Genomic DNA, 22,260 nt, shown 5'->3' with positions numbered 1-22,260 from the left:
AACTAATAATCCCCATCACTTGTCTGCATATTTAGTTTTGAGATTTTGTAAGGAAAAATTCTGCAGATAGTGACTCATGGGAGTTCAAGAGTTCAAGGGTTGATTTCTAATTACTATTCACAAAATAATCTTAACCTGATCCATTCTTTCTATTACCCTCTTGCTAAAAAAATGAAATCATTGAAATAAAACCTTAATAATCATATGATCATGGTAATAATAAAATTTTAAGTAATCAGAAACAACTTTTTAAATCCAAATCCTACCTAATAATTATCCCAAAACATTGCATTCATTTTAATCCTTTCGCTCCCGAGATCTCAATAGTAATTCTCTCAACTGTCTACCATACAATTCTTATGATACCAGTTCGGAGAATTTGGTGTTGGATCAACTACTAACTCCCTAGTTGTTATTTTTCTTTATTTTCATCATTTGTCTGCTGGATATTGTGTTGATATCGTAAGGAGAAATTCTGTCTTGGTCATTCATGGGAGTTAAAAGCTAAAGCAAAATTTAGAGTTCACTTGGAAAATTATCAAAGTAATAGCTACTATTTGGAATTCAACCTTTCAAATAGTTGTGAACGACAAATAATCTGAAAGTCAATATTTACAAAGAGAGTACTAAAAAAGGAACATATGGTGGAATGTAAGTCTGAAAATAAAACCTAAAACTTGAACGCGTCGAGAATCATAAAATGCAACTTAAAACGCAAAGTTTGCCTCTAACAGCTGTAAACTTTTGAAAGCTATTCTCATCTTTTACATTTTATGTCTTTCATTAAAGACAAAGCCACAGGGGGCTGAACTGGCAAGATTGAAATAAAAATACTGAAAATGATGACGAGTATGTTCCAGTCCTATACTTGAAAGTAAAACTCACTGTTCTTATATACAGTTTCTTTGAAATTGCTCTCTTTAAAGTAGGCTTGATTCGTAAGATAAAAGAACTCTTACTTTTTCAATAAAAAGAAGCGATGTAATATGTAGCGGATCATTGCAAATTTTGCTGCTCAATCTTTCATCCATTCTCAGATTTCCATCCCAGAGGATGGAGAGGGCTTTCCACGAAGGTTATATTCAGGAAACCGTCCTCAGCTAAACCTGAACTGACTCCTTTTAAATTTACATCCGAAAACTGATGATTACACTCGGTATTAGTAAATATATTCAGGAAAAAAGACCGAGACTTACTTTAACTATTCTTCAGTTCCAGCGGCGCCAGCTGTAATTGCCGCTGAATTTGTTGCCAATCACCAGCTTAAATCAACGCCAGTTGGTTTGCCGGCACAAAAATGCTTCTTAACGCCAAATTTGATAGCCTTACTAAGAAAACGACGACCGTAATTTTTGCTTAAGACTGTCCGTTTCACCATTGGGTCGAATGAATATTTCCGAGAGAGAACGTTGTCTCTCGAAAGGTGCCAGGGTAGACACTGTCTGATTTTCGACCACGTCCTTTTCTTCACTGTCCGAAGGTGTAAAATGAACGCGGCTTTTTCTGTTCTGTAGAGTAACGTTTGGAGCACTTTTATTTAAAGGATGATTCGACTCTGACAGCTTCTCATTGAAGCCCTGTTCTGGCATGGCTTGATCAACCGGAAGGATGCCATTTTCCGTCTGATCGTTTTCGAAGGCAGGGTTACAAAGCTCTGCTGGGGAACTTGGCGGAGAACTCAAAAGAATGCCAGACAAATTTAAGTCGCCCGAAGAAAGGCTGTGGAATGCATCCACGTTTAACGACAACAAACCATCCGTTAGAGTCTTCTTTGTGAATTTGAGCTTGATAGGTTTGGTGCGACCACTCTGAATCGCTTTACGGTAGCTTCCCCTCGTATCAAACATTCCCGAGCCGGGCATGTGCGGTGGTATGATGACAGATCGAGAATTTTCAATGCTTGAGTCGCGCTGAAGATAAGTGCTTCGCATCGTGCGTCCATACGCGCTCTTACTGTAGTCTGATATCGGCACATTTTTGCAGCAAAGGCTAAGTAAAATTTTCCGGAACGCTCGTCGGAAGTCCTTATTGCGTAGACCATAAATTATGGGGTTACAAACGGAATTCCCATATTGTAACCATTTACTGATCTTTAGAATCATTGGTGGTAATACCATGAGGCCTTTGCATCCAGCTGTTTTGAACATTAGGTTTGCACAAACTGAATACGCAAAATTGATGGCGAAAAATAGTGTCCAGCAGATGACAAAAAGGCCAATGACTACAGCTACAGTTGTAGCGATACGTAGATCCTGAAAATAAAGCAAATAAAATTAATTGGCTATCAAGATTGGAGGACACTTAACATACGGTTCCTGATGACACTTCACTTTAGTGAAACATCAGGTCCACAGGTTAAAAGAATTTTTTCCGGCAAGTAAGAAATCGCTGCATGGAATTTCATTTTGTCGAGGAAAGGAAATAGTTTGTCGTTTCTTTCTTCTTTTCCAAAATTTTAACAGTGATAATCCTACAAAACTTTCGTTTGCATTTCCTGTGTACAACTGTCCCCTCCCCTTCCAAACAATCAGGAGAGAGTGCTTCCCTCATCTCTTTGAGCCGGGGAGGCGGTAAGAAGTTGGTAATTAATTTCCAATTTGACCTTATTATTTAATATTAACAGCCAATGAATGTCATTATTCGATCTCGGGCAAAAAACGAAATTGCAAATTTGAAAGATTTACGTCCCCCTCTACTTTAAATTCATTTTTTATTGTCTATCAAGAATTAAAAAGAGAAAAACTACCTTTCCAAGATGAACTCAGTTAAAAGAGGCCAGAGACTGTTGTGGAGGGGAACTATGGAAAAATGAGCCTCTGACCGGTTTGTATTTGTTCATGAGTTGTGATGCGAAAGATTCGCAGCGAATCAAGACCAATCAAGGATAACAGTGAAAGATTCAACGCGTAGAGGTGCTTCTAAACCTAATATTATTTCTTTATGAGGACTAATAAAGCTTTTCACATTTCATAACCATTTTCTTCTCAGCATAAAATGTTGTCACATTGAATCAACGATAAACATCATTAATTTCTGGGTTTAACACTAAAAACTACAAAATAAAAGAAGTTGCCTAATTATTTTGGCAAATAAAATTAGTTTTTCTGCAAAGGTGAAAAAGATTACTCAGAGCTAACTTGGCTTTTGAAGTTATAAAAAAAGAGAAGTAAAGAAATCACATTACCTTCTTAAAAGAGCTTTTTCCAACTCCACGGGCATGCGCTCTAGCAATGTGAAAGATTGTTCCATAGGCTCCCAGAATAATGGCCAGTGGTACAAAAAAGAATACTGCTGTTACAGTGATACCATAAAATTTCTTCAAAGCCTTTATTTCTGACATCGTACCAGCAAATATCGCTAACGCCCAAGCAAAGAAGATTATGGCTAGGATCCAACCTGTAAGCAAATCAACGAAAAAGTCAGAAGAGGTTCAGAATTTTTCCTCACTTGTTCACTAGCTGTGCGGTTTCAACAAATAACGATTACTTTGAAGAAATCCTACTCACAACTTGTAAGAAATGATTTAAATACAACTCGCTCCTAACAAGATTATTTAGACTGTTTATGGTTTACAGGATGCGCCCATTTACTCGCGTGAGGGAAAACTTCATGGTAACATGTACTGAAGGTGAACTTTACGCCGACAAAGAACGCTTGCCGGTTTGAAGATAAGAAACCTTTTGCTAATTCAGAACGATCGAACTCCAGGGCCCAGTTGTTCGAAGACCGATCAGCGCTAACTCAGGGTTAAATTTAATCCGGGTTTCATTCGCTCCGACGAAGGGCTAACGCTCGAAACGTCAGCTTTTGTAATCGTTACGGTGGCCAATTTACCATTTCAACTTTGTTGATATATCCAAATTATTTCTATATTTCTATTGTTCTATTATGCAAAAGCCGTTTTTAGATTGTTTCCCCCATTATTTTCAGCGCATTCAATCATCAAATTGTACAAAAGAAACGAAAGAAAGAAAAAGAAAGAAACTGAATTTCCTCTTCAAGCGTTCACATCTAAAATCAAATTTCACACTTACCCTGGGTTATCTTTACCCAGCTTTGAACAACCCGACCCAGGAGAGGTAAACGAAACAAAATAAAAAAGATCAAGAGAGAAATAGCAGGGTATAGAACTGGTACCTACGTTTACTGATGTTCCGATGACTTATGGGACTGACTAAGGCATAACATCTCTCCAAACTTATGGCTGTGAGATTTAGAATCGACGACACCCCACAGATAACATCGAAGATCATATAAAACGTGTAAAGATTTCCTCGAAAACTGTAGGTTATGGATATATACACCCACAGTGGCAGCGATATTGATCCAATAAGCATGTCCGCCACTGCCAACGACATCAACAGCAGATTAGTAGTTGTGCGCAGTCTCCTGTTCACTCGGAATGCACCAATCACAAGAGTGTTACCAAAGACTATCATGGCGGCCAGGATACAAAAGAAGACATTAGCAGCAATATCCTCCGCGGTCATCTCTGGCAGTGGAGGGCCTGGTGGCGCAGGACCATTGCCATTCGTGTTGTTGGTGTGGTTCCAGGACGTATTGTTATCGGCCATTTCTGGACAAGTTGAGACTGTATAAGATAGAAGGTGTCAGACGTGAAGTCGATCAGTTGATTGATGAATTAATGAATCAATCAACCTGTCAATAGCGGTCAATTATTCAGCCGGCGAACAACTTCGATTTGTTTATCACTCAGTCAATCACAATCGATGACAATGTATGTCGCCAAATGAAGACTTACGAAAATTTAAGCCTAGAGCTCTGCTTTGTTACCCTCTATTTTAAATTAAAACAGACACAGGCATGACCTCTTCTTGTGTCTTAGATCTACGTACTTCACTGATGTCAGTTATATTAAGTTGACAGTTTTCACCCACAGTTCGAATAGTTTGACGCGTGCCGGTTAGCTTGCGTAGCTAGCGGTTTTGTGTAGGTAACCAAAACCGCCGCCGGGCAACGTGGAGTAATCGTACGTGAATTCAGTGATTCGCTGATTCAACTGCTCGAGTAAATCGAGCACTGATTTTTATCCACTTGATCGATAAAACGAACAAAAACAATAAATAAACCATTATCCTGTCAGTCGTCTGTTTGTGAATGTCCTGGCTTCGCTGTCAATACCACAAAGTTCAGTTTTTACAGTTGTAATGTCATTCTATCCAAGAACCTCACGTACAAAAAAAATCCACCTCTACTGGTATATGTAACAAAGGTTTTCCTAAAACAATAGTTAGCATCGTGTTTTTTTGTTGTTGTTGTTGTTGTTGTTTTATTACTTTTTTTTTTTTTTTCGTTTCGTGCGAGCATACACGACCTAGTCGGCTATACCGAATTTTTAATTGCTTTTTGATTGCGGTATTCAATGTAGACAGGACAGAGTCACGTTTTCTCCTGCGAAAACTGTTAGTTGCCTTATCCTTCGTAGAATTTCACCTTTCCTTTTCTAACGTTCGAAAAAACGGAAAAAGGAAAACACGATAAAGCGGAAAGGCAAATATAACATGAATTCCATGTGTTCTCCTAACCTGGACGTTCCTTCACGGTTGGCGCGTTTTGAAAAATTTAAGCCAAATTAGATTTTTGAAGTTTATCCTTCGTAGATTGTGTTTACATACGTCATCCTTGTTCCCTTTTCGTCTACTTTGACCCTTTTGAAGTTGGTTACCCCAACAAATGAGTAAAAGTTTTAAAGCACTTTTGTCTAAGGCAAGACAAATTATTTACATCTATTTATCTATTATGGACGTAAAGACTATTTATCTATTTATCTATTATGGGCTGTTCTAGACTTCTATCCGGGTGCTATGGTTTCCCGCTCTCAAAGAAATAAAGAAACATAGAATTCACTTAATTTGCTAACATTCCCTTGCAAATATGTCGAGCCGGTCGCCTCATACACTTCAAGAAATTGTCCATTGTGATGGAAAATTATTAGAGAAGGGAAACGTGATTAGGTCGAGGTTTTGTCCTTCAAGCGACACTTTTTCGGGGGGGGGGGGCGCAATCCAAAGCTTTTAGAAATACTTTACGGTGGCCAATTTACATTATCGTCTTCGTTTATAACCAAATTATCTTGCAATATCCCTAACCAACGCAGCACTTCAGTCTCTTCAGATTCTTTTCCCTTTTGTCTACGCCATGCAGTTGCAATCTGTTTGCCTGTAGCAATGGAAATTCTTTTGGTCTCCTAGCTAAGTAGCACTGTGCTATTGTTATGGATTTATCAATTGAGCGAGGATCATCATTCAAAGAAATGACTGATTTCTCAAAGGAAGCGTTCCTCATTGAGAAAACTGAATCCTTACGAGTATCAAATGCCCATCGAATAGCCTTTCCTTAGGTTGTTTACGTAAAGCGAAGTGTGCACATGCAAATATAGTGAATAAAGCGTTATTTTTCTCTTTAAAGATCTTATTCAAACTTTTTTGCATAGAATTCTTTCGAATGAAACTACTCATTTCGTTAAGTACCTTGTAACTTCGTAAAACATACCTTCAATATTCGTTCCCTCATTCGACAGATTACACTACTTTTACGAAACCACCGTCATCTAAGAGAGGCGTGCATTTTTTACAGCTTGCGGCAGCATTCTTATTTCTTTTATTATGTTTTGTTTTGTCTCGTGGTTCCCAATCAAGCATATCAGTCGTAAACAGAGGTTGCGGACTTGCGCATTCCGTGACCTCAGTACACGCAAAGATCAATTTTATGATACATTTTCTCTGTGCAAGGATGGAGAAAGAAAATAAATTTAAAAGGGGAATACAATCATTTCAAACTGAGCAAGCTGTAGTCGTTTTGCAACGAAAGCAACCGGCGACGCGCTCATCAAAAGAGATGAACCATAACTGATTTCGTCAAATTTGTCACCTCGATTCACATGAACGAGTTGAGGCCTTTACTTTGTTTTGCTAATTATTTCTAGGAATGGCTGAAGTAAAGAAAGATGTGGTCTTTCTGACACGAGCGTGGGTCAAAGAATATATTGACATTTACAAAAATAAACTGATTATTTCAGAGTACTGTTTACAGTGCGGGAGATTTTGCCTTCTTCATCTGCTACATCATGACCGAGTATTCAAATTTCCCGCCACTATAGTGATTCGTAATTCCCAAGTGTATTTTAAGACGCTTTCGCTGCCGTTTTGAAAATGGTATTTTCAGTCCGAAATAAGATACCTATTGTTATTGAATAACAATGAAAATAAATTGGTCATTGTCATTTGCTCTAACGAAGGGCTAACGATCGACGGAAACATCTTAAACGATCGAAACGTCGCGAAGCTCTAGAGACTATCTAGGGTGGCCGATTTACGTTATAAACTTAGGTGATGAAACCAAATTATCTTCTAGCAGCACCAATGTTTCTTTAGAAATTTAGTCCCCCTTTATTCTATTGTTACTTATGTTGATTTGTTTTGTTTTGATTACGAAGAGTTTTGTCCTGAAATTGCGATCCATTCATTTTGCCCAAAACTACATATTAAATATGAAAGTTATAGAAAAGATAATTGAAGAGAAAGAAAGATCAGAAAGGTAACACAGAACAAGGCTTAACTTTTAACGAAACACAATACTTCCACTTTCCTTAACTTAAGTGGGTTCGGTAAAAAGCAACAAGAGTATACAAGGATATGGATGACGTCATAGAAAAAGGTGATGATGAGCTTGATGAAAGGAACTTTCATATTGAAATCTTTATCTACCAAAGAAAATTTCTTTAATTTCACCTCGACTTTGTGAATGTATGACTTTCTGGAATAACCATTTGACCATAAATCGCCGCTTACCTTCTACTATAGTTCATCGACTGCTTTAAACCTCTTAACACCTTGATCAGTAATTGAGTCAGAATAAAAAATATATAGCTCTGTCATCAAGAGATTATAATCTCTTGCTGCCATAGAGTAGGTTTTTCATAAGTGCCTGCTGATGGCGTAATGGGCGGCTGTGCGTGGGGAAGGAGCTCTACGGTGAAACCCAAAGACGAGCCGAGCCTGCTCGCAAGCAAAACAGACGGGCGGCGGTACGCCGCCGGAAATCGTCGGTCATTATTGAAACCCCCGCTAGTGGGATTTTAAAAAGGGTTAAAAGTGGACTTTTGATGTTTGATAGAAACCCTTACGTAGTTAACGATATAATTCCAATTCTACAGTGTAGTGAGAATATAACTCTTTTTTTCCGGTGCATTACAGCCCTATCTTGGAAAAATCGCTTTCAGTTCCAAAGCCTGGCCATAAGCCTTCTATATGAAGACATCTGGCACCCGCGTGACCAGTCGACCCTGAAAGATCAGCGAAGGGTGTATTCAACCCCTCTCGCACATGTCGCTCCCATTTGACTGACAAGTGCACTCCCTTCGCTCAGTTTTCAGAGTGAAGAACAAACAAGATGTCAACGGTTAATGGAAAAAGGTTAATCTGACTTAATGTTCCGGCTTTGTTGGTTACGCAACAAATGACTCACTTGTGTTATTCCTTTCCAACTAAAGCAAATTTGGGTAATCATAGTAATGATTTTGAATAATTTAGACCTATTCATTGTTTTTCACACGGTACATTAAAAGAAATAAATACAAGGATAGCATATTTTTTCCTTGTGCAAGACACGTCAGTCACGAGTCTACGGGAGGGCATCTGATACGTGGCTGTTTGTACGTTCAGAATTCTAAGTTGCTCTTTAAAAGGCAGGGTCCCCATACCAACTCGGTATATTTTCAGTCTGGAGTAAGTTAGTGGACGCGCGCAAAGATGCAACTTTATGCAGCCTTATTGATCTGTTGCACCATTCTTTTAAGTTTTTGTCTTTCTCCTACTTCAAACAGACAAACGGATAAGTGTCAAGAGGTAAGTTGAGAAATTTTGAATAGCAAAACAATGGGTATGTCTTCTTTTTGCGAAGTTTACTGAGGACTGAACCGACCAACACATGTTTCATTGCAGTTAAAAAAAAAACTGAATTCTCACGAAATTGAGGGGTTGAAAAGGGTTGCAACAGCTCAATCGAGATTCTAAACTCGAACCAAGATACGCAACAATTCTAGACACGATTAAAGACAGAATCTGTTATTAGACACAAGAACACGAGGGTTAAATTTCCCTCATCAACGCGTGTTAATGTCTTCACTGCAGTACTTGACTTATGAGGATTGTCTGAAGGAAGCTTATGAGGCGGGCGCTACATGCCGGATGTCGAATGAATCTCATCTCAAGGCTGTTTGCGATGGACACCAAGAAAAACTGAAACGTCTATGTTCCATTCAATGCGCGAAAGGTTAGGCTGAAAATTAGTGTAAGTTTCAATCATAACCACTACGTGACGTACACAAAAAGTAATTGTCTATCAATTGTCGAAGGAAGTCCCAAGTTATAAAACCAGTTTTCACTTCTATGATTGGTCTAGAGAAAATTACACCACCTTCGCTTCCTATCAGACGCTGGAATAAACTTCATTCATGACGTAGTCATTTACGTCCCCCCTCCCCCTCCCCCTTCGCTTTAGAAAGCGTCCTTATTCTATTTACTCTACATGAGCTCTCCTTGGCTCTCTAGGATATATTTCTTTGTACTGATTGGCCAATAGATTACTTTGACTTCAATTTTACTAAAACTACTTGAAATACAACCAATGAACATTGACAAGATCAGCATGCAACTGTTATGAATCAATAAGTAGAAAGATATGAGGAAGTACCCATGGGGTTTAGGTATCAACTGAACAAGGAGGCGATTAGCGCTAAGAACACTACGTTTTTTTTAGAAAGAAATTATCAAAGATGCTCATGTTGGCAACTGATTTAAAATACGTCAAAAGTTTCTAAATTTCCCATTACGAGCTCAAACGAGCGACAAATTTGAACGTTCGACATTGTTGACGTTTAAGACAAAGTAATCCCCTTATAATAATAATAATAATAATAATAATAATAATAATACACTTTATTTAGAGAGGGTGGTACGGAATAGTTGAAGTACATGGTTCGCACAACTTCAGACAAACAAAATTCAAGGACTTTTCAAGGACTAAGTTTTATTCATACATCTAAACCATTTACGATTGAATACACATTTGCCCATCGCTCAATTAAATTGAAAACAAAGGGAAATGAAAAATTCATCGACCAAAACATAGCCAAACCACTACATGTTAACGTTGCCTCTTAAAAAAAAGCACAATGGCGGACTACCCCATATCGGAGGCTTTGCGCATGAAATTGAGGCACAGACCGACCATTTTCGCTTTTTGGTAGTTACTAGTGGACAAATTTTCCATAGCAAAATCGTTTAATTTATCAGAAAAGCGATAAGGCGCACAGAAGTTGCTAAATTTCAAGGACTTTTCATGACCTACTAAAGAAATCAAGTACTTTTCAAGGACTTACCCAAATTCAAGGACTTTTCAAGACGACCGTTAAAATTCAAGACCTCTTCAAGATTGTACGAACCATGGAAGTAACTAATAAACTTGTGGCCCTCTATTTAAAAACTTCTAACAAGCAATGTATGTTGAATTCTAACATAACTATCAATAAAAACTAGGAATTAATACTTATCTAATAAGAAGACAAGTTACAATTAAAAATAAAATGTAACTTGAGAGCAAACGATGAATCATATGTTAGACTATAAAATGATGTAGTTTCTGTTGTACCTTAAGAAGGTTGTTTCTATAATTGTTCTTAAAAGATTCTGATGACACAGAATTCCTGAGTTCTAGACTTAAGCTATTCCAAAGTTTACAGGTAGAGACTGCGAATGATCTACCGCCTTCGATCATACGATTAATTCTTGGGCAAATAAAATTAGTATGTAAAGATGAAATAAACAATTTTTAAAAATCGATTTTTAAAAATAAAATTAGTGTTGCTATATCTTGTAGCACGATCATGTTGCTGACTATTAAGTATCAAAGAGCCTTCAGTATATAAGGGTACTTCTGACGCGTGACAGAGGGACATATCCATTCGTAGCAAATAACCACCGAAGGAGTGTAGTGTAGGGGGTAAACGTCACCATTTATTTTAGATTTGAATTTTTGGTTAGGTTTGCTAGAAATGCCGTTGTCTGGCTTAATTGCTGTATATACATTAACCGGAGGACCATAAGCAAACAAAAGGCTGAAAATTGTTGTGTACAACCTCTGGCAATGGAGGTTTATCATGTTTTACTTTTGTTGTCAGTTTTTAAATGATTGAACCATTTAGATAACACATGGCCTGTCTAATCGAACTGTTGTTTCATTTGTCTTTTGAAGCATCATGTGTAAGTTGCTTCGAAAAAATGGAAGGAGTGGTGGAAAACTGCAAATTGTTTTCCAAGAAGGTGAACTGTGATCTCAAGGATCAGGAATGTGAGGAAGTGAAGGCTTCACTCAGCAAGTACTGCAGCAGCAAGGAATGTCCAGGTGAGTGAAAAAAAAAACAGGTTTACTCAGTAGCCTCACTATAGTAGCTGAAGGGAGGGAAAGCAGGACAACAGTGTTTAAATAAATCATCAAAAGGTCTTTTTCTTTCAGTGAAAAGGAGTCCCAGTCATGCGGTACTATGAATTCTAGGAGATTCGGTCCTTGCATCTCTTCGAATAGATTTAATTTGGCCAAAATGTTTATGAAAAGCGAGCGAGCGTCTCGTAACTGCCGACTGATAATCATGAAATTTATATCAATTAGTCCACTCTAAAGGAATACCATGTCATTTTTTCACTAACAAACTATCATGTGCATCTTCTAAGTCTTACTGTTAACTTCGCTTCATGTCATGTTTGAAGATACGTTGGAAAACCTTCTAACAACTGTCCGTAAGATAACGGGAAAGAATTAGAAAAGCCATCCACTAATTTTCTTTAGAAACTAAATGACATAAGTAACGCAGGGGTCAACTTTGAGAGAATAACTTGTTTTATTATATGGCTGTCTCACAAGGACTGGGAACTACCAAATTTACGAATTTGATTGGCTGAAATCAGTATTAAAAGCGGTCTAGATTTTCCCATCTAGACCGGTCTAGAAAAAAAAGGTAAAAAGAATATAAAAAATTGGCATATAAGACAGCCATATAATAAACATATTATTAACCGTGCTAGGTCGGTCTGTATGGAAGAATCTTGACCTCGGTCGCTGGTACAGAACCGCGCTCGGTCTGTACTGGCGCCCTCGGTCAAGATTCTCCCATACAGACCTCCCGCTCGGTTAATAAGAACTAAATACAACTTGGACATACTTCATATTTTTTTATACTGGTATAGCTGGTATATCAATGATCTACGCTCAAAGTCTAATGAACTAATATCGTTAGAACTTACATGAGATATGCTTGGGTTTACATGTAGTGTGCAGAGATCAGTACTGTCACAACGGAGGCAAGTGTGTTGGACTCGGTTCAGCTGGGTGCCAGTGCCCCGCAGGTTACAGTGGAGCTTTCTGTCAGAAAAGTAAGTGCAAATGAATGTCATTTCAAAACTCTTCTGATTCCGAAACGTTATGAGAGTGAAATTATCATTTAAATGACGAAATGAAGGTAACAACCTCAAGATTAAAGAGATATGACTCGAGGTAGAGAAAGAGCGTCTAAGGTGCAGCCAAATTATCAACTCCTTTCTTATTCTATATTGTCAATTGTTCCATAATGTCACAAAAATAATCAATAATCTACGCTCAAGTTCGAGTCTGTCATTTTGAGTCAAATGGCCGTTAGATTGGATGTTTCCCCATTCGTTTGGAAGCTACTTCCCCATTATTGCACATTTAAGACTGACTGGACTTTAGCGGGGAACGCAATAGCACCAGCTTTGGTACACGTACCATTATTCTGCTTATCGAGGACATTTTCTGCAGGTAAATGCGCAAGCAAGCCATGTAAAAATGGTGGTACGTGTATTGGCGAAAACCTTTGTAAGTGCCCACCTAAATACTCTGGCCCTCAATGCACATTGAGAGAAAGACTGGGAACTAAAGAAAATCCAGCACCAAACGCACAAGCAATTCTAGACGCCGGTGATAGTCAGGGAAGCGGAATGTACTGTTAAAGGTAAGCCACAACCATGAAAGCTATGACAGTTCTGCTATAAATAAAAGTGATTTTCAGCATGACGTGCAGATCATAATGCAAGCCACGAGAATAAGTAACTGTGAATGATAGTAATTACCTCACAATCTCTCCATGACAGAGGACTGTGACAAAATATCCACTACTTTTACCGACACTACGGTCAATAATTGTTTTAGCGTAACACATATCATACAAGCTGAATAACTAACAGAGGAAAAACATTACAATATTGAATTTTTCTGACAATATACAGTCATATGAACTGAAGTTAATTTAATTCGATTTAATGCCATAATAACAAATTTTATCGCCGGCCATTGCTTTTGACCACTAACAACAACATACCCACAGCCGGACGATCAGATTACACGTTCACTACTCACTTCTGTGGTATATACTAATCTAAATCAGTATAGCCAAAAATTTACTCTAAAGCCCACGCATTTTCTTTATTTTTTATAAAGTAAAATGCTGTGATAATCATTTTTCACTCTTCCTTTCCATGGGCATTGTTTTCAAATATCCTTTCAGGGGCAACCCGTAACATCATTCCTTTCTCTTTGATTCTCTCAATCAATTGAAGCATCTTGCCTTGCTTGTTTTGACAAAACGGAAAAGGAAGTGGAACGCTGTACACGTTTTCCAAAGAAGATTAACTGTGACCTTAATACCACAGTTACGAGATGCGAAGAACTCAAGGCTTCTCTAATAAAGCACTGCAGCAGCGAAGGATGTCAAGGTACCAAGGTCTTTAAAACTCTGAATGTAATTCTACACCAATCAGCCAACAAAACGCGTCATATTGAGAATAAAACGAGTAAAGAATAACAACACATATATCATCTCAAATTCTCCTAGGTTGCAAAGATGCCCACTGCTGCAATGGAGGCAGGTGTGCTGGACCTAAAGTTCCTTGGTGCGCATGCCCATTAGGCTATACCGGAGCCTTTTGTCATAGAAGTGAGTTGTGTTTTTCTCATCCAGTATGAATAAAAATAAGATTTAAAGAATAGCGAGGGTCAAATCAACGCACACTACAGGCTGCTTTGGCAGTGGCATATGTACCACCGAGTACCTGAAGATCGAGATGCGATGTTCCTTGAATTTGTCGCTGCCATCTCCTTCCATACATTGAAAAAGAAGGCTTTGAAAAGTCTCAACTAATCTCATTTTCCTTTCAAGGTAAATGTACATAAAAGCCGTGTGAAAACGGTGGTACGTGTATTGGCGAAAACCTTTGCAAGTGCCCACCTCGATTCTCTGGCCCTCAGTGCACGGCGAGAAAGAGACTGGGAACCAAAGACAATCCAGCACCAAACGCACAAGCAATTCTAGACGCCGGTGATAGTCATGGAAGCGGAATGTACTGGATTCAGCCTCCTGGTGAGACAGCCCAAGCTCAAACCTATTGTGACATGACCTTCGCTGGCGGAGCCTGGATGTTAGCTAGTTACGGTTACGTTCACTCAACGTCATTAAATGCCAACAATAAGGCCATACCTAATATGAATAACCCTTATGGTTACGCCTGGCTTCCCACACAACGCAAATCCGAAAATGGTCTGATCAGTCTGCCCCATGGCGCTGTAAAAATGGCCAATAATGCTCGTTCTATGATCATGGCTGCGGGTAACAACCCAGCCACAGGCGGTATTGATCAATACTCATATGTCTACCGCATCAACGTTACGAATAATCCTTACACCATAACCTTTGCAAATCATAACCGCAATAATGGCGGACAACCGGGTCGTATGCATGTCCAAGATTTCATTGTTGAAGCATTTAAAGGAGAAAGTGGAACGTATGTTAGACATGCTTTAGGGGAAGCCTTAGGGGTGACATGGAGCGACTCATTTCCCACTGGGTACGGGTTTAACGACAGAACGGAATCTTTTTCAACCTTTGACAAGGGTCCCTTTTTCCCAAGTGTCCACTCGGGCTCGGGACGTAGTTCATGTGGTGGATGCACCCCAACTAATTACGAGCCTGACGTGAAGGGAGGTTCTCCCCACTACACACATGGTGGCTGGTACACAGCTACAAGTTATGATAAAACAGGACAAACATCTATTTGGTTGAATTAGTGATTAGTGCCATTTAAATGAATAAGGGGGGGTAAGTTTCTGATGAAAATGTGGTGCTGCGTCCGTGGGAGTAACAGGGTAATTTTGATTTTATCAACTGAGTTGATAATGAAAATTGGCCACCGTAAAGAGTTTCAAAGCTGACGTTTCGAGCGTTAACCCTTCATCAGAGCAAATGAACTAAACTCAGTTGATAAAACCAAAAAGTGCCTTTTAAAACCCGAGTGACAGCCATTCTAAGATATAACTTTGACTTTTAAATTCAATTGAAGTCAAGTTTAATTATGTTTTGCAATGGAGCAAGTACGTTTGGTGATTAGATGTGAATAATTGAGAAATAATAATAATAATAAGGTTTATTAGCATTCCAAAAATGAATTGGCTCTTCTATGCTAAAATTACTATACTATTCTAACTACGCTATATCATATAATTTACAATAAATCACATTCTAATTAAGAATTAAAATATAAACAAGCTAAAAGGCCTGAGATTCATGTTTCTAATCTCTTTCCAGCATTATCAAAAAGATATGATGTCAAATTACTCTTAAAGGATCGAAAGTCTGTACAGTTCCGCAGATAACTTGGTAATACATTGAAAATGGCTGCTGAGCTGTCTCGAAAAGTACCAGTTTCGATGGGCACCTTTAATCTAAGAAATGCCTAATTCATCTTTTATAGAGAATAAAGGTCACTTATTTAGATTAAAAAGCTCCATTCCACGTCTTTTAGTTCCCTCTTCGTAATTGCCAATATTTATCTATTTAGCTGCCTGTCTGTTTAAATTTTTCTTAATCTCGATGGAGTACAAAAAATGATACCACCAGCACAGGTTTACATTGATCAATTTGTTTAAGCTTGAGGGCAAAAAAACGCTACACCCGCCTGTATGTACATTTGAAATTCTTCTTCTTATTTCGTACACTTTCATGGTTTTCTTAATCATTTCCTTGAACTTAAAACTGCCTGAATTACAGGAACTTACGTCACGCGTTAAGTGTCCCTCCTGTTTCGCTTATCACAACCGGAACTTGTAGCACCACGAAACACACGGAATTTGGGGGATATTTACACAACTGACTACAACAAAGTTTTGCAAATTTTTATATTCTTGGGTTTACTTCAGAAATAAAAAAAACCTCCTTTGTGAACAATCAGAGAGTTCACCCCCTACAAATGACTCCGGCATTTTTCCTCTTTCTCTCTTCACTCTCTCTCCCACATGAACCACTTGTCGAAAGACTTCTTCTTGCTTACACAGTTTAATTATTTCATAACCAGTTCAATTCCTTCAGTGATGCATATAAGTTCCATCGCCATATTGCGTCCCCTACTGAGGGTTACGTGACTGACTTAAGAGAACAGAGGTCGTTTGGTGTCGTTGGACAGAGCAAGTCACCCAGTTAATGATAGCAGTTTTAGCCGCGTTTCGTTTCAAATTAGAATTTGGAAATTGCCAAGTCACCAGCAGACAAACAACTTCCTATTGCTATCTACATCGATCAACTGCCAGTCGATAGATTGAGTTCCTATTGATCTTGGCAAATGTTTTCCATTTATTCAATAAAGGATTACATACTAAGCGACTTGTACTACGGATGGCGCATTAAGTGACTAAAACTACAGCTACACTGCGTATGAACGGCCAAGCAAATAAAAAAACCTATTGTATCACAAATCAAAACACTTTTCAATGCTCCGGGAGGCCTTTCTCGAGCTGACTTACAAAAACTGCAAATGCGTTTCACTCTAAGCAATTTTTGCGCAATCCCAACAAGAGTGAAAAAAGGAATTTGACCTTCGCTGACATCAGCTACCGCGTCAACAAACGATATCAGTTTCCTCTTCCAGAAAATGTACCAAGAGAGTCAGACATGGTTTGATGCTACTCTGGTTTAAAGATTTAATGAATGTAACCGAAATTACAATACATTGACCCAACATTTCGACACTCCTATCTAGTGCCTTCATCAAAGGTGATCTGATCGTTGCAACATGAGGCCCTTTTATATGCTCACTAATTAGCTGTCGTTTTTTCCGACGAGTAAGCCGCCAACATCACGATTTAAAGGAGCGTGGACGGAATTGATATGCCAAGCTTTCTTTTGCAAAAAAGAGTTTAAAACAATGGTGGAAAGAAAGGTGACTCTACGCAAAACAGGAAGTTCATTTAATGAGGCAAAAGGTCAAAAACAAGACAGAACGAGGTTTGAGGTACGGCTTTGAAAAGTATACCGAACGGTAACGACCCCTCGCTTCTCTTTGCGCTCAACTGCAGTTCTAGGGTGGTGATAACTTTCAAAGAGACTAAACTCATTGCGAAGACTTTCCGTGTTAACGATCTACACTTTGCTCAGTGTGAGCGTCTGTTCTGCATTGTCTGTTCTCGTTCGATCAGAAGTGCCACTGAGCACCGTCAAGGAAAACTGCCAAGAGGTAGGTTACGAACCAATCCATTCTCTTAGAAGAAAACAGCTGACTGTATATAAACATTCTTCACATAAGTGCGATAAGGAACTTAAGTCTAGCTTACCGTGAATCAATTTCCCTCTGCAGTGTGCTAAAAAAACACTCGATCAATCGGCCTCCAAATTCACCATACATAACACATTTAGACGAACAATTCACGAACAAGTAAATTTATCATATTGTATTGTGGGATCTGATTTGTTTATGAGTTGCTTTACCTCTGCTGTTCTTCTGTAAAACTCATGGGGGAAAAAATCGGTGAAATTAGGTTTAAAATCGTTTTTAGTAATCACGCTGTAACGCTCAGAGATGATCTAGGTTTTGTGAGATCCATGGGTAACGCTTTTAATTCAAATTTTTGATTTTTATGTTAATTTCTTATCGGCTACTATACGGAGATCTGTTACCAAATTCAGTTGCACATTTATAAATTTTTCTAGCATCTCTCTTAAGTTTATTTATTTTCTTCTTGTCTTCTTGTGTATTTTGTCTTGTCTGGTCTGTTCATAAAATTTAGTACAAGACTTTCGAAGTTTGCATAACTGAAAGAAGCAACTGTGTTGGTGGGAAAATGCCGACTGGATTCAAATGGCTCACAGTTCACAATTGACGTCAAAAAGATCTGCGACGAATATGAAGAAAAGCTGAAAAGCATTTGTTCCATAACTGCGCTAAGGGTAAGCCCCGTTAACGACGTCGGTGACGTCAGCAATATTTCTTATATACTTTACATAAGTCTATAAAGCCTGGTTCACATATAAAATCGCAGGCGATCGCACGATCGCTGAAACCACTCAACCGAAGATCGCGAATCGCATGCTCACATATGATCGTAACCGATCGCAGCGATCTGTGACAACCGATTCCATGATTTACCGTTCAGCGGCAATACAATGTAACTCCAGTCAACCAAAGGACGCTAAACTTTTAATAGGTGTTAACATTCTCCTTCTGTTGTCTTTACTTAAACGGAGAATCGCTGCCAGATCAAAGAAGAAACGTTGCTTCTTTTCTAAAGCGAATGAACAAACAATCGTATTTTCTAATTTCTTCCGTAAACTGTTCCGCGTCAATTTCACCTTCCATCTTGTCAAAACACACGCACGTGTAAAAGTTGATAAACAACTGGTTGTCATGGTATCATGCCACATAGCATTATTGGACACATTCCAATCGCAGAACTTTGTTCACATATGACCGCACTCGATCGCAGACGATCGCAACTGATCGCACGAATAGAATATGGTTCTATTCCTGCGATCGCGATCGCACTGGATCGCACATGATCGCAGAGCTGTTCACATATAGTCGCAGACGATCGCTGGCGATCGAGTGCGATCGCCTGCGATCATATGTGAACCAAGCTTTAGTGATCGTATGGCGGATCTTTAAAGGTTGTCATAATTCGAATAAAGCAGACGTTCGTAGGCTTAAGTTCATACTGTTCGAAGTGTCCATTACCTATTAAGATATTTTCTAAGACATACGATCGAGAAGTTGGTTTCCAAAAATGTCTTAGTGGTCTTGTAGAAGAATTTCGTTTTTGACGTTCACATATATTTCCTTTTAAGCCATATTCCGTAAATTCCTAAGATCCAGACCTGAATAATTATGTGCTTGAGAGTAACAGCTATTAATATCGCTTTATAGTGCAATTCACTTGTAATTCTCTCACTTTCTCCATCTCAAAACTTTCGAAAGAGAAACTACCACTCACTGCTTCGCCTAAGAAATGCAAACATTACATACACACGAACTTTCTTGCTATTTCATTTGCTTTCTTTATTTTAGCATCTTGCCTTGCTTGTTATGACAAAATGGAGAGGGCAGTAGAGAGCTGCACACGTTTCTCCAAGATGATTAACTGTGACCTCAATACCACAGTTACAAAGTGCGAAGAAAAGAAGGCTTCCTTGATAAAGCACTGTAGTGGAAAGGAATGCCAAGGTATGAAGTTCTTTAAACCTAAATTTAAGTTTACAGTCAACTCTCTCTAAGACGGACACCATCGGGACCGGCCTCGGCTGTCCGTCTTAGAGAGGTGTCCGGCATATAGAGAGTCGACGTAACATGACCCCAGAAATTTTAAGATAATACCATGCTGAACCTGTGCACAGTGAATACGCGTCTGTTTAAACTTTGTTTAAGTTATTTGCTTGAACGAAACCTACAAACTGGAACAAAAACATATTTGTAAAATTGAATCTCTTGTCGTATTACAATCAATAGTTAATGGGTTAACTAGAGTGCAAACAGTGAACAGTACATTCTGCACTGTCTTTCGTAGCCTGTTCCAGGCTCCGAGATGTATTGGTGAAAGCCATGGCTTTGGTCGGGGCATGGACTTAGGAAGAAAAGAAATCTGTGATTGTGGATTGTTTCAGATGTAAGAGTTGGAAATCCTCAAAGCGCTGACCAACGCTGCTTAATTTTGATACGAGGATTTCATCTTGCAGCGTTGTTGAAGCGAATTCCTTTAGGTCGTCAACCAGTCTAAGAGCTTCTGTAGGAAGCAGCAAGGGAATCACAGTGGGGAAAGCTGTAGTTCAGCAAAGAAAGCACGAAAATAACTGTTTTAGATTACAATACCATTCGGTTGTCATCTTCAATTCATTTTTTCAATGAGACAATGACTGATTTAATTTTAACTTGTACTGTACGTATTCCGCCGACAAGATAAGAGCTGTCAATTTAACGTCTGGTGTTAAAAAGGAGTCTCGGGTACTTGGTAATTTAAGAAGTTTTCTTCCCTACATCGCAATTTGCGGTCACATTCAGCACCTCACAAGTGTCCGTTGAAGATTTCAAAGCGTCCGTTGTCCGTTCAATAGAGGTGTCCGTCTTTCAGAGAGTTTGGTTATAGTAAAATGACTAAGGAACGGCCGGGACCAGCACCAGCTGTTCGTCTTATAGAGGTGTCCGTTAGGAGAGAGTTGACTGTAAACCTGAATAGATTTGTAACAATGGTGCGATATTTTCTCATAAAATTCAACACTTAATGGTTAGCGATGTTCAGTTAAACAAGTTTAGAGGCTAGTTGTACATGACTGGTTATGACTTAGTATTGTCAAGTTGCTTCTCGCTAAAACCTCGCATAGCTCAAGTGTCGTTCTTCAAAAAAATACATATATAATTACTAGTTTTTCTTCGTATCGAAAAGATATAAAATTTCAAAATTAATTGCTTCCAGTCTTTCCTCAACAACTCGTAATATAGTGAGAAACTCACCGTTACGTTCTTGCATAAATAAAGATATTTAACCCTTTAAATTTTCAGTCTGCAAAGATTCGTATTGCCGCAATGGAGGCAAGTGTGCTGGACTCTTTGTTACTTGGTGCGCATGCCCATCAGAATACACCGGGGTTTTTTGTCACAAGAGCGAGTTTTGTTTTACATTCAGTTTGAGATATAAAAAAAAAAACTAACCAGTATTACTTCATCAAAATGTAAATAGAATTTTTCGAAGAGATTAAGGAAGAAAGGACGTAATTTTTTTTTTTTTTTCATATCAGTTCTTTTCTCTTGACTGAACCATTCACAATTGCAAAATTTCAAAAATATCGTTTTCCCTTGAAGGTAAGTGTACAGGAAAGCCATGCCAAAATGGTGGTTCATGCATCGGTGAAAACCAATGTAAATGTCCTTTCACCCATTCTGGTGCTCAATGCGCGAGAAAAAGGCTGGGAATCAAAGAAAACCCAGCAGCAAACGCACAAGCAATTCTTGACGCCGGCGATAGCCTGGGGAGCAGAATGTACTGGATCCAGCCCCCTGGTGAAACAGCGCCAGCTCAAACCTACTGTGACATGACTTTCGTGGGCGGAGCATGGATGTTAGCTAGTTCTGGTTACGTTTACTCGACGTCATCAAATCCCTAAGTAAGGCCATACCCAATATGAATAACCCTTGTGGTTACGCCTGGCTTCCCACACAACGCAACTCCAAAAATGGTTTGATCAATCTGCCCCACAGCGCTGTAAAAATGGCTAATAATGCTCGTTCTTTGATCATGGCTGCCGGAAGCAACCCGGTCACTGGCGGTATTGATCAGTATCCATATGTCTACCGCATCAACATAACAAATAATCCTTACACCATAAGCTTTGCAAATCATAACCGCTATAACAGCGGACAATGGGGTCGTATGCATGTCCAAGATTTCATTGTTGAAGCGTTGAAAGGCGAGAGGGGAACGTACATTAGACATGCCTTTGGGGAGGCCTTGGGGGTGTCACGGAGCTCCTCTTATCCCAGTGGGGATGGTTTTCACGACAAGAAAACAAAACACACAGGCTTTTATAAGGGCCCCTTTTTCCCAAGTGTACACTCCGGTTCGGGATCCAGCTCAGGCTCTTGTAGCTCATGCACCCGAACCAATTACGAGCCTGATTCCCTCAGTACACAGATTACGGTTGGTACAAAGCAACAAGTAATGGTAACACAGGACAAACGTCTATTTGGTTTAAATAAAAGTCCTATTTTGAGACAAGCACTGCTTAACTTTTATTTCAAGTTGTAGACTCGAATCTGGGAGGTTTCTCGGTCTGTTGGGTCTACAGAAACTCCTAGCACACAACAATTCTCGTAAATACAATATTCTTGTAAATATATCCAGTATGGCGGCTCATGGGAAGAC

At 38.9% G+C, this 22,260-nt stretch overlaps 1 protein-coding gene and 2 pseudogenes across 4 annotated transcripts in view; 2 read left to right on the top strand and 1 right to left on the bottom strand.

Annotated features, from left to right (window-relative positions):
* Window positions 1-6,654, bottom strand: part of LOC148742123 (histamine H2 receptor-like) — a 7,390-nt gene extending 736 nt beyond the window's left edge. The window contains exons 1-4 of one of the 3 annotated variants that reach the window (XM_088751459.1): window positions 6,514-6,654; window positions 4,142-4,591; window positions 3,185-3,396; window positions 1-2,252 (exon numbers count right to left, since the gene is read on the bottom strand). The exon at window positions 1-2,252 is cut by the window's left edge and continues 736 nt beyond it. In XM_088751459.1, the coding sequence (XP_088607585.1) occupies window positions 1,329-2,252; window positions 3,185-3,396; window positions 4,142-4,574 (1,569 nt within the window). In that variant the 5' untranslated portion in view covers window positions 4,575-4,591; window positions 6,514-6,654 and the 3' untranslated portion in view covers window positions 1-1,328. Of the gene's footprint in view, window positions 2,253-3,184; window positions 3,397-4,141; window positions 5,935-6,513 lie in introns of those variants that run through there. The other 2 variants (XM_088751461.1, XM_088751460.1) reach the window with 2 other exon arrangements.
* Window positions 6,655-8,148: 1,494 nt separating this feature from the next.
* LOC148742122 (uncharacterized) lies at window positions 8,149-15,793 on the top strand (annotated as a pseudogene). Its single transcript, XR_015998221.1, has 5 exons — window positions 8,149-8,867; window positions 9,153-9,294; window positions 11,275-11,424; window positions 12,348-12,449; window positions 14,249-15,793. The product of XR_015998221.1 is annotated as an uncharacterized LOC148742122 (transcript).
* Window positions 15,794-17,282: 1,489 nt separating this feature from the next.
* LOC148742121 (uncharacterized) lies at window positions 17,283-22,094 on the top strand (annotated as a pseudogene).
* Window positions 22,095-22,260: the final 166 nt, after the last annotated feature.

This window comes from Stylophora pistillata, chromosome 1 (genome assembly GCF_964205215.1).
Source record: "Stylophora pistillata chromosome 1, jaStyPist1.2, whole genome shotgun sequence".
Classification (NCBI taxonomy): Eukaryota; Metazoa; Cnidaria; class Anthozoa; order Scleractinia; family Pocilloporidae; genus Stylophora; species Stylophora pistillata.
This window is presented reverse-complemented; position numbering and strand designations above follow the sequence as displayed.